At 31.8% G+C, this 17,955-nt stretch overlaps 1 protein-coding gene across 1 annotated transcript; it reads right to left on the bottom strand.

Annotated features, from left to right (window-relative positions):
- Positions 1-171: 171 nt before the first annotated feature.
- On the bottom strand, positions 172-13,574 carry HELRODRAFT_161459 (hypothetical protein; the record flags this gene model as incomplete). Its single annotated transcript, XM_009021376.1, has 31 exons — positions 172-437; positions 537-734; positions 800-919; positions 1,052-1,109; positions 1,283-1,311; positions 1,481-1,715; positions 2,411-2,594; positions 5,310-5,544; positions 5,790-5,862; positions 6,168-6,232; positions 6,331-6,433; positions 6,520-6,574; positions 6,765-6,959; positions 7,161-7,233; positions 7,318-7,416; positions 7,591-7,838; positions 7,963-8,010; positions 8,136-8,224; positions 8,325-8,429; positions 8,803-8,926; positions 9,274-9,386; positions 9,530-9,690; positions 10,020-10,140; positions 10,478-10,577; positions 10,889-10,947; positions 11,076-11,150; positions 11,516-11,610; positions 11,814-11,909; positions 12,221-12,335; positions 12,978-13,141; positions 13,547-13,574. 31 exons carry the CDS (start codon positions 13,572-13,574, stop codon positions 172-174), a joined length of 3,729 nt encoding a protein of 1,242 aa, XP_009019624.1.
- Positions 13,575-17,955: the final 4,381 nt, after the last annotated feature.

Genomic DNA, 17,955 nt, shown 5'->3' with positions numbered 1-17,955 from the left:
TTATTGTTGGATAAAAAATGTTCACCAGTTTATAAAGTTTTCAAAGCTTGCAAATAAACATAAATTAACTGAAATCGTATTTCAATAACGTTTTTTTATTGCCGAGTTTTAATGCATATTAATATTGAATTGTCATCTGTGTGTTCCAGTATAATGTTAGAAAAAAACCTCTTAATCACATTCCTTGGGAAACTCGCAAATGAAATAGTTCTTCTCAGTGCAGAATTTTTTCACCCAGGTCCCTTGTGCTGGAGAGAGTTTAACGTCGAAGTTACTGCAAACATCATCGACTGATTGACCAACTGGTTTTATTCCTCTGTCCCAGTTGGAATATGTTATTGGCGATTTTGTTTCCAAGTTGCTGTCGTACCAGAACCATTGGTTGTTTTGTAGCTCGTACATGGCTGCCATCCAGAAGAATTCCTCCTGATTGTTTGCTGAAATTTTTTCACATTCATTTTAAGTGGTTTTATTTCAGTATTCAATATGCTCACAAAGATTAATGAAAAAACTGGATTTTCAATCTAAAAACTCACAGCTCATTTGCGTCAAGTTGGACAGAAAATTGTTTTCCTGCAGCGTGTTAATTTGAACAATAGTTGATTCTGAACTGTCCCTACAGAAGAGAGCAGCTTCAGAGAAACTGAACTTTTCTCTAACCACGAGGTAACAAGATCTCAATCCATACTCACCAGGTACAAAATTCTGCGGACATCTGGCAGGAGTGTAGTTGGCTGTGGAGAATATTTTTTTATCAGTTAATAAGTTTGGAGATTTTATAGTTAGTGTTTAAACTAACTGATGCTGATCGTCTTTATCAATGTTTCGAGTTCGTCAATTGTTTTTGTTAACGTGTTTATGAGTTCTGTGTTGGTCTGTATCTTGTTGATGCTGAGACTTGAGTTGCATTGGGCTTGGGCTATTAATGATTTTTAAAGTTTTAAAATATCTTCAAATGTTTTGAATATGCGTTAATCGTTATTATTATTTTGTAATTATGTGTTAGTCATATTTCATTTTATCATTTTATTAAATTTTTTCTTGTACCCACCACAACACTGGCCCTCAGGTGGTTGGCTTGGATTGTCTCTAACTGGCATTATGGATGCCTGTCAGCAAACAATATGAACAATATGAATATGAATATTTTTTTGCGCTATAATGCACATTCATAAAAGCGTGTATGTTGTCTTGTGATGTTACGGTGATATGAGTGGACGTTATGCCGTATATGTATGATTGGATGTATTGTATTGTTATACACATTTGTATTACAACTGACCATGGCATCTGGAGGAACATCTGAACAATCTGGAAGGAGCAAAATGGTTTAAGTTAACAAATTAGCTAGTTTTGCGATGTATGGTGCTTAGATGTTGACAGAAGAAACTTATGCTAAATCGTTTCTAGTATTTGTTCATTTCAAAACAATTTCTGATTATTACGGTTAAGTTGAGATTGATGAAGCTGGTGTACGTACCTTGTGTCCTACAGAAGATGAATGACTTGGCAAACGACCGAGTCCATGTAAGTGACTTCATATTGATTGTTGCTCCTACTGTCAGTTCACTGAAACTGTTGAAGTCGTCAACACTTTCTGACATGTAAGCCAAGGACGAATCAACTCCGTAGGGTACTGACAGTTGAGAGTTCATTGGCGTGAAGAAGCCGACTCTATAAGATGCTAAGATGTTCACTCCGGGACTGAGAGTAACCTGTTTTTGTTCGTTTCATTAGTGTGAAATTGCTTCGGTTAAAAAAATTATTTTGTCATATACATATATGAAAATAATACTTGCAAACGCATTCTTGCAGACACACACACCTCTTAGTCTTATCTCAACGTCGATCATCTAACATTCCATACCTCCACACAAGTTTAAATTTACTACTATTTTAAACCTAACCACTTGTTTTCAGCTTCTTTTATTACAGATTTTAGGTTCCGTTTGTTTGAATTGATTGACACGAAAGTTTCAAAAAATGTAAAATTCAAGAAATTAAAAGTTAAACTCTTCTAAAAAAACTAAGTTAGTACATACGACAAATTACATTACATATTTTTTATATTCTTGAACATTGAATTTATTTAAGGGCTTGCGGACCAGAGCTAATTTAAATTTTACAGTAAAAAATCATAAAAGCTTAACATGAAACATTTCATACTAGGATTAGCCCATCAGGTTCTTCTCATTATAAGCTTTACTGGGAGCGATGTCATCGTTGACATCAGGTATTATTACAATTGGTGCAAGGAATTTAAAGATGATATCCGCAACAGCTGGAATATAATGTAAAATCGCAAATGTTTTCAATTTATTAACACTCAGGTCGAATTGTGCAATTCATTAACGATGTGTGATTCAACGATTGACACAGTTCGAAATATTCATTCAAACAACTGCCTGACCTTCTCGGAGTCCTTCATCGTCGGATTGACGACGAACTGCCATTTGAGAACGCATGACGACAGGTCGGACAAGCAATCCCACAGTTGCACGGCGAATGGGTTTGTGTTGCAAGATCGAAAGATGATCCCCTCATAGAAGGCAGGGACGATCGGCCTGCTTGCCTCCACGACCACTGAACCTCTGCTGTCGATTTCAAACAGTCCACAACATTGATAGCCTGTCAAAAATTATTCTCACAACATATTTTCTAAACTTTGTAAAATAATAAAAGAAAATACCTAATGTATCGATTTTCGATAAATTGTTGAAAAAGCAGAAAACTGCAAAGATTAATTTAAGTAAAACATTCATTATAAATGTTTGATAGTTTACGTTATTCAAATCTACATGAAATATCTTTACGTAAAACGATTAACGTTGAAAAGTTTTGTCGTGACATCTACCAGTAAAAGTTATTTCTGTACAGACTATTCAATAAGCACAGACAATGGGCTTTAGTATGTGTGGTATGCTTACCATTCATCAGGTACGCATTGTTACTACCATAAAATTCTTTTGTCTAGTTGTAACTTTACTTAGTATCATTCTATTAATTATTTTTTTTATTTTTGAGCTCAGAAAGTATTATTAATAATAATATTATTATTACAAAACTTTATTGCTCATTGAAGTTTTTTTTAAGTTAGTTCATTAAACTTAAATGATGAACATTTATATTTTGAAAGTCCTAATTTGATCTGATTAGAGATTGTTGAAAGTATATCCCTGTATTAATTTTTGTGGAAACACAAGCTAAGTTTCAAGCGCCATTTACTTTGAAAGATTTTTTAGGCTGAGAAAACCTATATCGTTGTTATCAAAAATGAAACAAATATATACTTGTAAATAATAACAGACAGTGAAGTGAGATTGTTTCTCTTTTTGAAGACACAAAGTTTAGTTTTTTCAGAATATTTTTCGATCCATACGTAGGTAACCAAGTACATATGTACTTCTGGCAATTAGAATAAGTTGAGTAGATATAGTAGACTAACGAATAAACTTAAAAACTTTAAAATCCGTTTTTAACTAATAACTGCCAAGCAAATGATTGCAGGCGTACAAACATAAGCAGAGCAATTACATTCATTTTGATGAACTTAGAGAGAGTCACTAATTGCCAATAAAATGTTGGTAGTATTCTCTTATTAATTATTAACCAATTATTTAAAGATTTGGTCACCATCATGTAACCAGATAATGAAAAATTGAAGTCATTCTGTACAAAAATTAGTTGAAAAATGTTTTTTGGCATGACCAGTTTTATCGGATTATTCACAATTCTTCCACTGTGATTCCTGGTTTAAAAGCTGAAGCTTCTGTAAAAAAAGCTATAATTTTTTGAATGTTTTTTGAATGTTTTTGAACATTATTTTGTTGATTCTCGGTTACTACAGAGTTAAACATCATTTAAATATATTTTGTTTACAGAGAATCAAAACCTACAACAAAGTTCTCATTCTTAAGCAAGAACTCATTTGATCATTGCCTTTCTTACACCTACTGCGTGTTAAAAAATGGGTAACTAAAAAAATTATTTTTTCTTTCAGCAAATCAACATGAAATGCCAGGTTTTCGTTTGTGTGTTTTCGTGAATATCATTCAACATTATTTTACCAAATTATATGGAAAATTCATAGATAAAAAATTACAACATTTATGCACTCCAAACCACAATTGTAAATATAAAATTATACATTTTGACAAGAAAAAGTTGAGAAAAATGTAATAATATTATTATTCTTTTTTTTCCTTATTATTATTTTATCATTTCAATTTTACTGCAGAGATATTAAACTATCAGTGGTTTAACAGCATTTTAAATACAAATAATGAATATTAAATTGATAGTTAAAAAGTTAGCAAATTACTGTACATGGTTTTACGAAATGGTATGAGATTTCAATATTTTATGACAAATTAATTATTTATTAATAAATAATAATAGTATAATAATGATATCAATAATTAACTAACATAATTTAACAAATCATTTTCAAAAAAAATTGGTCACAAAAATAATTGGTAGTTTATTAATTTTTACGTCTCAGCTTTCAAAATAATTTCGCAGATGCAATTAGTTTGAATGAAGCAAAAAAACTATCAGAATTTTTTATGTGAAAAAAAAGACTGACGTTTTAATATCACAAACCTTGCTATTGAATTATTCAAATAAAAATACAGTTCGTACTAAAAAATGTGTTTATTAATGGAATGTATGTACGTACCTAAAGATAAATTTGGAAGCAAAGTTTTGACGCTGAATGTTTAGAGGATTATTGTAATTTTTTAGACCAAATAGTCAAAATATCAGATATTTGGAAAAGAAAGACGTTTAAATCAATGTAATTGTAGCGTCAATGTGATCATATGCAAAGTTGAAACCCAAAAAATATTTGAGTCGGCCATTCGTATGGCTATACGAATATCTTGGTTTGTTGATAATTGATTATGATAATTTCAAGTTATCAAAATATAACAAATCAAGTTAATTATCAATTTAATTGACAAATTTCAAGTATTACATACTAAGAAATGACTACTAAGTAAGTTTTAAAGGACTTTGAATCATCGTCCAATCGACCACTATTGAAAACTTAACGAACCTTTACATCTTGTTACAATAAAATAATGTTTGAATATCATTGAGAGATGAACAAAATGAAATAAATGAATTTTTACCAAGTTTGTATATTTTGCATTTTATCAAATTTAGCAACAGTACATCTAAGAGCTGAATGAAATGAAACTTATTCAGATCTCCGACGGACGTGCAAGCTTCCCCATCTTGGTAACCTCATCCAAGTCTTTCTCGCATCGACTTACGATGAAGGAGTACCAGACTCAAGTGAAACTCACGACTTTCCTTTCTGCTTCTGATTTCCTTCGAGATGTTTCGATTCCAGTTGTAACATCTTTGCGTCACTCCAACAGTCATCTTTGAGGAAGTTGACCATGGTTTTGTACAAATGTTTTGTTGTTGACCGTCCACCCAACATGTGATTTTTATCCGGGTATATTTGACTTTGGAACATGACCTTGGCTTCGGCGAGTGCTTTCATCAGACGCATGCTGTGTTGCAGATGTACGTTGTCTGGCGTTGAAATATAAAAAGATATTTAAATATCCTTTTGTTTGTTGCTTTCAAACAAGTGTAAACAAAATATCATGGGCGAAATTAATTTTATTATAATTAAAAAATATTAAATAAACCCACCAACACTCACATAACACTCATTCAGGTATAAATTTATGAATTGTTAAATAAGAATTCAATGTTTTATTAATTAACGCAATTAAATATCAGAAAATAAAGATTTGTTTCATCGAATTACTGACCATCAGCTGTGCCATGTATCAGAAGAAATTTTTTATTCTTGAAGTATTTGGCCTTCCGGGAGACATTTGCGCTCTGGCAGAATGTTAAACAATTTTGATTACTACATGCAGTTATTTATTTTAGTTAGCACGATCGGCAACAATTAAAAAAATTTGCAGCCAGTTTTGTGGATCGTCATTATTTGGTTGCACCTTGCTGATAATGGTTTAAAGCCCGTCCTCCAACTTACAACCGAATCACATTCACATGATACTCAAAAACCATGCAATCACAACTTTAAAAACATTTCGCGTAAGTTTTTCTTAATGATAGCATAAATAAAAAATATAGAAGATGTGAAGAAGCATATAACAGCGCATAACAAAACAACAGCCAACATCATATCCAATATAGTTATCCGAGCTTGTTGGCCTCCCCATGTATCTTTCCGTGTATACAGTGTCTGTTGAAACATTGAAAAAGAGACAATTCTGCGACTGCTTTTAATTAATTTCAATCAAATTTAAAAAACTATATTTTAAAACAGATTGAATAGCAAACCGTAATATCTCCAGTCTGTCACGGGAGCTACCGCGATGCCACACTTGAATTCATCGTCGTCCTTGTCTCCTAGAACGTGTCCAACGACAAAGCCACCATACGACTTGATGGTTGATTGATGTCGTTGTGAGTGATTATAATTAGGTTATGTTGAAAGTGTAAAAAATAATATTGTGAAAGAAATCGCACCCATCCCCATATTGCTATCCTGTCTTTGTTTATGTTAGACATCGTCTTCATGAACCTAATTCAAAGAATGTTTTCATGCCTCAAAACATTGAAAATAAAATACTTAAGCAAAAATAACAAAAAAAATTTGTGTAGAATTTCTTCAAAAAGGAAACTGTTAGGTCATTATTTAGTGAAACATTTAAAATCATGTACATTCACATAATATTATCTTAGGGAAAGTCAATTTGTAACTTCACACTGACTCAGCTCCTTTCATCTGGTCTTCGACTTCGATGCTGCCCAACTTGTGGTAGATTTCGTGGAGGTAGGCATCACCTCGGCCACCAGTTCCCCGACCATCGAACGAGGCCACGACAACATTCTCCGCACTGCTCAGGTACGTCAGCCAATCAAGTTTGAACTCCTCTGTTACCTGCTGACTTCCTGGCCCTCCGTAACTTTCAATCAAAAAAACTTTTTTTTACCTTAATCAGAAATTTTTCTTAAATGCAATGAAAATATTAAAATTAAAAAACAAAATAATTTTTTTAATGTAATTATAAACTTTTTACACTATATATATATATATATATATATATATATATATATATATATATATATTTGTGCATATATATATTGTAACGTATTGAAAGACTAACACGTTGATGATGAGAGGGTACTGGTAAAGTTCTTTGTGTGCGTTTGGTGGTAGGAAGAACTGACCATACATCTCTGCAGATGCAATTAAGTTGCAAATAATTAGATGAAATAAACTTATAATTTTATTTACTGTTATAATCGCGTTCACTCACTGACCAATGCCATCATCAACTTTAACTTTGCAGTACTGCTTCTTGGGCAGTGCCTTGCTCGCAAGTTTCTTGATCAGCTCCTTGTTACTTTCCAACACTTTGACTGTTTTTTAATTATTAATTTAAATTTGAATATTATTTATTTACTCAAAATTTGTCTTGTGAAGTTTTTTTTATTTATATGTTCTCCTAACTTTTTATTAAGAAACTCAGAAAAAATTACAAGAATTTCCATCACTATTAATAGAAATTATAAGACATTAAATTTTGCGTGAACCTTCATTATTCATGGTGTTTCTAAGTGTAACCACTGGAACGTGCGGGCCCAAGCAGGTTTCGATGTAGAACTTTCCAGATGCACTGAAGTCTACGTGGACGAACTTGCAAGCAGTCGCGTTCGTCAGACGTTCCACTTTCAATCTACCCTTGCTGTGGTTGTGGTTGTCGTTGATGTCTGAAATGTCGTGATGCACGCTCGGCTGCTGGATTTGTCGCAGTTCTTTGATATCGTTCGGCAGCTTCAGACTGTTTGTGGAGTTTGTTATTAAATCGTTCAACATCTGTTTATAAAATTAATTTTTTCATTCATTAAATTTGGAATATGTCTCAAAAATGAAATTTCGTTCAAGAGTAGTTAAATAGTAACAACCTGTACAAAAATTTGTGCCTGGGGTCTCCGTCCGTTCCAGTGTAATATCTAATGGGTTATGCATGTTGAGAAATGATGGGATAGTTTTTTCAGCGATAACATTCTTTTATGTAGTTTTATGACAAAAAAAACAGAGGTCACTGATAGAAATTTTTTAATGAAAACTGGCTAACAAGGTCTTGGTTTCATCGTCATGACCGACGATTTCAAACACTTCGCGAGGACCATCCGTCAGGAAAACTTTGTGTTCATCTGAATTCATCTGAAATTTTGTTTTTCATCAGATATTTTTATTATTTCATATTATTCCGTGTGTGTGTGTTTGTAATTCATCCTAACATATATTATTTCAAGAAACTAACAGAGGCAGAAGCGAGGGCAACATGTTTCCAATATCCTGACTGACTGACGAGTTTTGACGAGATGAATGCATAATACTGGTTGTTGTTGATCAGCTGGATGTTGTCCTGTTGTTCAGTGTTTGAAATATCACCATTTGTAAAGAATAACTTCAAACTTGCAAGAAACGCAAGCATGTTGTAAGTCAAAATATCGCAGACAATAACAACATCATAGACAAGCAAGACAACTGAGAGGAAAAACAACGACCAGATGAACAAGAACCAACCACAACTACCCATCCTCTGCCTTGGTGCTGGTTTTCCACGAGATTCTGTTTACAGGATGAAGAAATTAAGATTAAATTGTAAACAGAAAATGTATTTTATTGTAAAAATGAGCATTGAAACAAACAATTAACCAATTTTTTGAAACAGACAGCCAGACAAATAGACAGTCAGACAGCCAGACAAACATACAGACACACGACAAATAGCAGACCTGCCTGCAATCAATAGAGTCAACATTGCAAACGATGATGATTGATTTGTTCTGGGCACGATTGGACCAGGTGATCATCAAATGTTTTGAGTCTTGCCACTTCACCATCGTTATGTAGTGCTCACTTTTTTCGTTTTTCATCATTGTTTTAAATATTTGTTAATAAATTATTCTAATATCTTTTTCAGAAGTTACCAATGAGAACTTATTAGAGCAGTTACATTTTGTCCCTTTAATGTACGTCTGCATAAACGCATTAAAATGTTGCGCTTCAAAATAAGACCACGGCATTTTAATTTAATTAAAAATAGACAATGTGTTTGTAAATTTTCGTTTAAGCTTTTAATCTTTACAAATTAAAAATTTAATATAAATAAAAACTTTGAAAACACTTACTGAAAAAGACAGATTGATTAGAATGAAATTATGTTTTAAATGATAAAAAGTGAATGAAAAAAGCAATCAACCGACATGCTGGTGAACTCGCTTGGAGGAGAAATGAGGCGGTGAACTGATTTGACGTTGGAGGTGTCAGCCACGTACAACTTGATGGTCGGATTGTTGCCTTCTCTCAATTCTCCTGCCTGGAAATGGTAAAAATGGTACAATAGGCTATTATTACACAACATATGTGCCAGTAAAGTTACTACCAAAATTTAGAAAATTTGAAAAACCATTAACAAGCATTTATTAAAAAGCAAAGAACTAAAATGTGGAAGATGCAAACTTTTGGATAGTAGAGTTTGACGTAGTCGTCGTAGAAGGTCTCCTGTCCGTCGTACCTCGTGATCGTCTGCATGTTCACGTTGGTCTCATTCAGTTGGATGTAGGCGACGTTTTTGTTGTCTGGAGACAACCAGTGACCCTTACCACTATAAAAAATTTCTTCTGCGATTGAATGGAAGAGTTGAGTTCAATTTTTTGTAATCGTATAAATCCAAATCCGTGTTAACATTTTTCAAACAAAAATTAAAAAATAAATTCATACTATTATCAATAAATACTATTTCAAACATAAAAATTAGTTAAATTTTGCTCATGTTATCAAATGTGTTACAGAGTGTTATACACCAACTAAAGTTGTATTTTAAAATGTTCATAAGTAATAGAAATAAATAACGAAATGTGCTAAAAAACATAAACGTATTTTTTAAACGCGTAAATGCGATAACTTCAACATTTTCAATTCATTAAAACAAAATTTGTAAGAAACCCACCTTCGTAGAGCCAATCAGGAACCGCCGTGAAGATGACGTCAGTGTTCTTGTTGTCACTGATCTTAACTGGAGTGACGTATGGTTCGGATTGGAAGTACAAGTTGTTGTTGTACACAAATGTCTGGTGGTGATGATGATGATGAGTGGGTAGAAATTTTTTTGACAAATTAATTTGTTTCACACTGTTCGACGAAACGAAGCATTACTTTAATTTTATCTTTCATGCTTCCCTATTTTGTTTTAAACAGTTTATGTTCTTACAAACTTTCCTAAACCTTTTGTTACTTGAATGCTAATAAAACCCACTAAAAAACCAACGTTGTTAGTACACAAGTTCATTAAGCAATTTTTGTTTTGAGAAAAAACAAATTATAATTTGTATATAAATAAACAAACTGTACATGTGTGAGTGATCGGAAAATAATGAAAAAAAACGTAAGATGTATGAGTGGACTGACCAGTGAATGTCCAGACGGGGACCACTCCGCGTACTGCAACTTGCGGGTACTCCACACTCTTTCTGGACTTTTGTCGAGAGGAAATTCTATGGGCTGGTGTCTGTAGGTTGTGTCATTTAATTAATTAATTAACTAATTAATTTTTAAATATTGGTAAAAAGAGTAATTGAATTTAACAAATATTTTGAAATAAATAAATTAAATGTTCTTTAATGGTTCAGATTAGACAACAAGTACAATAAGTATATTCAGCGAAAATATTTGCGAAAATAACGCCGCGTTAGAGTCTCAAATTATTGAATGAAGCGACGTAATTAACAAACCTTTGTTGTAATAAAAAGCGAAACTGAAAAATGATAATATTAAAATGAAAAATTAAGAAAATTGAAAAATTTGTGAAAGAGTTCTTACTTATCAGAAGTTAAACGAGGGAAGATTTTGTATTTCGCATTGAATGAATATTTGTACAGCTGTGGAACAAATTGTTCAAAGTTAATTTATATATTAATTATATAGCATTTATGAAAAATTGAGTAAGTTAATTAATGAATGAATTAATAAATAAGATAATTGAAATAAAAAAGAAAAAAGAAGCTACTTGATCGACTTCATAAGCCACCAGGACGTATTTAAGATCAGCCGACACCCAGAACTGTTCACTCTCCAACGATTTCTAAACGTCATTCAACAATTTTGTTTTACACTTCCAGGTAGAAATGTTGTACAATTTTTACGTTTTTACAAGACAAAACCAAAAAATAATATCGACCAAGTATCACGACAGAATTTAATAAACGATTCATCTGGTCAGTTCAGTACCATTGGTTCTTTCGACTTAATTTTACTTTTGTATAAATCTAGCAAATGAGTTTTTCAAGTGTTATGAATTGGAAAAAAAGTAATTTTTATTAACAATAAATAACTTTGTTATTAATTATCAGTTGATCAGCAAGCATTATTTGGATAGGACTTTTTCTGATTTAATTTTTTGAACAGTAGGAAACGATTATTTTTTGAAAATATTAATCATCCACCCACCAGCTGGTTATCAGTTAGAATTATTTCGCTTTGGTTTGTTTCTGTATTGTACATGTAGACATCACCAGATTCAAGATGTTTGTACACTAGCACATCTGTTTAAATGCAGTTTAGCAGTTTCATAAAGCACTCAAAAATTAATTGGCAAGTAGGATGAACCAAGAGAACGATATGGTATATCATGAAACGTTGGATAATTTAATAAAAAAAATTGTGAAAATATAGAAATTGTGAGAATTATGATAAAATTGTAAAAAATTATAAATACAAAATAAATTTTTAATATTTGTATTTCGACCTCCAATCCATCTTCCGTTGAATTTTTTAACGTCAAAATTCCCACTGAAGATGTCATCAAAGGTGATGGGCTCACCCAGGCTGTTGCCAGTGTTTTCTGTTGCGAATTGTTAACGAATCATCGTTCGTCTTCATTTTCTTGCAATGTAACAAGAAAATTTGACTAGCGGAATCGATACGCTAATAGGTTCAACAACAAAAAAGTTGTGTTTGGAGATGCGTGTTTGTAGATGTTCGGTTATATTATATATCAACAAAAACATATTTAAACGTTTACTTGTTGTAAAAATTTGAACAATATAGAACAATAAAATGTGTACAAAAATTGTATCAACTGTTTACATCACCAAAATGAAAGGTTTGAAATGGCGACATTTTTTAATGAGACAATGAAAATGATGACATTACTTAATGATACGATGAAGATAGCAAGGCCAACGAGCGAGCAGATGATGAGGATGACCAACAGGGCTATCAAGATGCCTTTCCAATTCTTACCATCGGAATCATCTTCCGCCAACTCCTGAGAAATCATCATTCATGATAACAATTTTTATCAATGAAGGCGAAAAATAATGTTTAAAATGTGTAGTAAATCATGCTTAAAATGTACTACTTCATTCAATATTTATTTCCCTGCATATTTCACAACGCGCTAGAATACGTTGAGAGCTTTAAAAAGTTTCCATTAGCGACGCAGTTATCAAAATAATTAAACAAAAGTTTTAATGTTATAATTTTTTTTAAATTGTTCAAGTTAAAAAAAATCAAAAAAACTTTTAAAAGTGTACAAAACAGTTGCCAAAAATATTTGAACATCCAGATTAAAATTTTTTTTTGGGCAAACTTTTAAAGCTTTTATGATAAACACGTTGTCTTATCAAATGAATGGATGGACGGCATATATTATTGACACTATGACTCTTGCAACCAATGCTATAGTAAAGTTAATTTGAATTAATATTTATTTAATTTTCGACATAATAATTAATAAAAAAAAATTATTATACAATTTTTTCGTTAAACAAATTTATTTGAACCGCAAATATGGTAATACATATAACAGACATCGGGCATAACACAAAGATAAGTGATGAAAAATTGACAACAATATGATTACAAATTTATGATAAACAGAAAAATTGACGATAAATATATTTACAACTTCATCGGAGTTCTTCCCCTTCTCCATGGACGAACTACGAGAAGCTTTCCTATGATTTATTCCTCCAGATGTTTCTTGCTTACGTTTCAACTTTTTGCTTCTTTTGAAATTGTCGTCGTCGTCGAGGCCGGCGTTGTTGAAAGGATCTGCCTCAGAAGTGTTTTCTGAGTCCAGTTTTTGTGGAATTTAAAATTTGGCTGTGTGCGTTTCAGAGGTACTGGTTCAAGAAGTTCGGAAATATTCTCTATTTCTAAAATAACCGGTGATAAACTTCAATTTAGAATTGAGAACATCCTTCCATCAACAAGTTTGAGCTTGCTTCCAATTGAAAATTCCACTTTATTTTGACCCAACGGTTAAAAATCATTCGAAAAACGTATCAGTTTCAAAACTGGAATAAAACACGCAATCGCGAATGATATGAACAAGAAATTAAATAAATAAATTATATAATTTATGCTCGAAACGGTTTTAATAGGAATTTATAATCATCTTTCCATGCTCGTTTACGCTGCTGAAGAAAACGGAGCATGCACAAACGAACGCAAACATGGATACAGACAGCTTACTCCGTGAGAAGCTAGCAATTCTGAGCATGTTTGTGCGCTTGTGTGCTCATTTCAAGCTGGCGTGTCTTTGTATGTGTTTGTTTGTTTGTGTGTGTATGTGTGTCGGTGTGTGCTTGTGTGTGTTCTTGTGTGTGCGTTCATCCACAAATTGTAAAAATTAGATTATGCTGTTACAAGTTTTTAGAAACAGTTTTCATAAATTTGATAAATTTATTGTGCTTTATTTAATATAACATAGTATCTAATGAAACATGCTTACCTGAAAAACTTCACTGCAAATTATATAATTTTATGTGATATCGAAATCATTTTTGTAGTGATGATTTTAAATGATTGATAATTAAAATGTTTGTTTCTAATTTTAATTAAGGAAAATTTCATGAAAAATGTTAAATTTTTTGGCGATAACAATATGGATGGAATTGTTTCAAATGTTTAACTTCGTCAGTCTAAATTTAATAAGTAAATATGATGCGCTAACAAATGAATAAATTTTTGTGAAGACTGAAGCATATCTAACAATTTTTGAACAATTAATTTTTTTGTAAAAAAAAGTTTAATAAAAAATATTTGCCAAAACCCTTTCATTCAATAAAATAAACATGTTTTAAAAAAATCATGAATCAAACTTAACTTGTTATAAAATAAAAAAACCACACACACTCAAACAAACAAACACAAACAAACACACACAAACAAACAAGCACACACAGACAAACAACACACAAACAAACAAAAACAAACACGCACACACAAACCAACACACACATACACACACACACACAAACGACCAAGGAATTGTATACATGTTGCATTCTATAGTACATGGATTACATAGTATCGAAATAAACCGCTCTCTCCATCATCATTATCTCATCTCAATTGTTATATACGCACTACAGGTATTATTAATAATAAAAAGAATAATAATAATAATATAAAGCAACAACTAAAAAAACTGTTTCCTGTTCACCTGGATAGATGGATGGATGGTGTGAATTGGTTGAGGAATGAATGTAAATAAATGGATGGATGGATGGATGGATGAATGAATGAATGGATGGATGAATGAATGAATGGATGGATGGATGTATGGATGGATGGATGGATGGTTAGATGGATGGAATAGATTGGCAAATGGATGTGGGAATGAATAGATTGGTGACGGATAGAATGAATGAATAGATTGGTGACGGATAGAATGGATGAATGAATGTATGTATTTACAAATAAATAGATAAATGAAGGGAAAAATAAATAGATATAGGAACAGATAAATAGATAAAAAGATAAATAAATTTGTGGATGGATTATTATTATTATTATTGGTGTGTTTGTAAGCGCCCTTAGTAAATTGCGTAAAATTTCATTAAAGCCATGCAATGAATGGAGAGAGAAAAACATTACCAGGGGTAAACTTGGGCAAAAAGATGTTGTTTCAGCCTTTTACGAAGTTGAATAACAGACAACGCAGGATTACGAAGGTCCCTAGACAAACCATTTCAGACAGCAGGACCCATTGCGGAGAAATTCCTTCGACCAAAGGCCAAGTTTGCGTCGGGTACAAGCAGTAAACCTGAATTGTCAGAGCGCAATGTTTGACTCAGCAGTGACATTGTTCTAGGAGTGACTCTACCAATTAAATATTTACAAGGCAACTCCCTTAATACATTTAAAAACCGTTAAACATGAAAATAACTCTTTGATAAAGCCAGTGAAGAGCAAAAAAGAATTGGCTTAACGTGATCGTATTTATAATAAATAGGTAGATCGAAAATACCTGGGTTAACAAATTAATATACAAATAAATGTACAGTTGGATAAATGATCAAAATAAATAAATTAAACCAACAAACATACAAATAAACCAGCCAACCTACCTACCTACCAACCAACAAACAAACAAACAACTGACAAACAAACAAACAAACAAACAGATAATAGAACGAATAGACGTATAAATGAATGGAAGATGATGACACAAGAGAAAAAAAACTTTTTCTATTATTCCCTTCATCAGTTTGCCAAGTGCATTTTGAAAAGGTTGGTGTAGGTATAGGCGCATATTTCCATATAAATACACATAATTAATTATACACAAATACATACGTAATAACCTTATAATTATATGTAAATATAAATAATGAACCGATATTTTTTCTGTAATTAGTCGAATGGAAGGATGGATTGGTGGATGTTTGTATATCTATAAATGGATGAATAAATGAATGAATGAATAGCTGAATGTATGGTTGGTTTGATAGGTAGATAGATAAATAGATGATAGACACATACAAACAAACACACATGCACACATACACGTACATACACGCACAAACAAACACACAAGCACACACTCAAACATACATATATATATATATATATATATATATATACACAGACACACAAACAAACAAGCACACAAGCACACACACACAAACACACATATATACACACACACAAACAAACAAACAGACACAAACACACACACACACACGCTAACAGTCCTTGCTTGATCAATATTATAACTTCTACTTCCTCACATGTGTTGTTTTGTTTTTGTGCATATAATAAAATATAATTATATATATATATATTAATAAAAAAACAATGAGGTTATCGGTATAAATGTTTGCAAAAATATTTACACACGTATTTATACGCTAATATGTGCCCAACACAACCACACAATACAATATGTATATATATATATGTGTGTGTGTGTGTCTATGTATGTGTTTGTCTGTGTTTGTATGCGTGTGTGTGTAAGAGTGAGTGTTTATATCTTTGCTATTGGGACGATATGTAATGCAAAGTAAATTAACGGCACTATGGCACTATGCTTGATTATAAATTATACATGATAATACTAACGTTAAAAATATTTGCTATACAGTTACATATCCACACACACATACAGACACATACACACACACATACACAGACACACACACACACACAATAGAGTATAACGAAGTATAACGATAACTACAGTCTCGATAACATGGCAGTAATTTAGAGCGGAAGTTACTAATAAATGTCCGCCCGTTAATGTCACGATGCCCTTCACTCTCTTTTTATGCGCTTGTACGTAACTGTTGCAGACATTAATGTCGTTTTTAAACAAACAACAACAACAACAATAATAATATTATTATTAATACCAACCACAAAAATAATAATAATAACAACAACAGCAAAATGACAAAATAAAGATACACAGTAGTAATAAAAACATCGAGGAGGGTTTATTATTTTTCTTTATTATGATTTTTACGATAATTACGAAGATCGTACTCGGGCCATCTATCCGCCAGAAAGTTCAGGCCTGTAATTGGAGCATGCATCCCTCTTAATGGCTTAGGACTCATTTTTATGCGTTGTTACGCTGGCGGGTATAATTATAATCAGGATTATTACCATTTAGAAACAAAAGCTGATCTATTTCCGTATCATCTTCATCATCGTATTCAAATGACGGACGTTGATGACTGGACATTTTTGCTTTTCTTTATTTATTTATTGAGACTTTCATCAATTGCATTCATTGGAGTTTTTTGATTTTAGAATTTTGGCTCAAGAAAAACGCTCCTATTATCATTATTATTATTTATTGTTATCATTATTATAGTTGTTGTTATTATTATTTATTGCTATTGAAGTTTTCAGCGGTTCTTATCTAATGCCAACATAGCATCTACATTTTAATGCAATCCTAGTCCGGCGGACGTAGTTCTAATGATTATTATTATTTATTATTTTTTTATTGTTTTTTTTTATTAAGGTTCTTATTCAATGCCAACACGCAAGCTGCTCTCGGGCAAACCCTTGTCTTATTAATCTTCTGATAGATATCTTCTGCTTGCAGTACTGCACAATGTACATTGGAGACACGATACCTTTCTTAGAATATGTATTAATTATGTTATGATAATTATTTAATTATTTACTAGAAAACTGAAAATTATTGTTTGTACACAAAAACACACACATACACCACACATACACACACACATAAACAAAAACGCTGAAATGAAAAGACATGAAATACAATCAGTATCTCAAACTCCAGCAAATAAAAAAAATATCCGGAAACTATTAGAGATGAATTTTTGCGGTAAAATATCTTTTTACATCGTTAAAACGAATGGAATTTTTTGTATAAACATTTTTGTAAAAAGCAACATTTTGCTTTTGACTTTTTTCGTTTTTATAAACAATGTATGATCGAACTACTGAATATTACATTGGATAATTAAATTCATTAAAACACGTTTTAACAACCCCATAAAAGACCACAAATCACTGACAACTGAAAAAGTAAGCTTAAAATACTGTCAATGTAAAAATTCAAATTGATTTTATAAAATCAATATTTAAATATTTCAACATTTTTCTGGATCGACTAC

This window comes from Helobdella robusta (genome assembly GCF_000326865.2).
Source record: "Helobdella robusta unplaced genomic scaffold HELROscaffold_3, whole genome shotgun sequence".
Taxonomy (NCBI): Eukaryota; Metazoa; Annelida; class Clitellata; order Rhynchobdellida; family Glossiphoniidae; genus Helobdella; species Helobdella robusta.
This window is presented reverse-complemented; position numbering and strand designations above follow the sequence as displayed.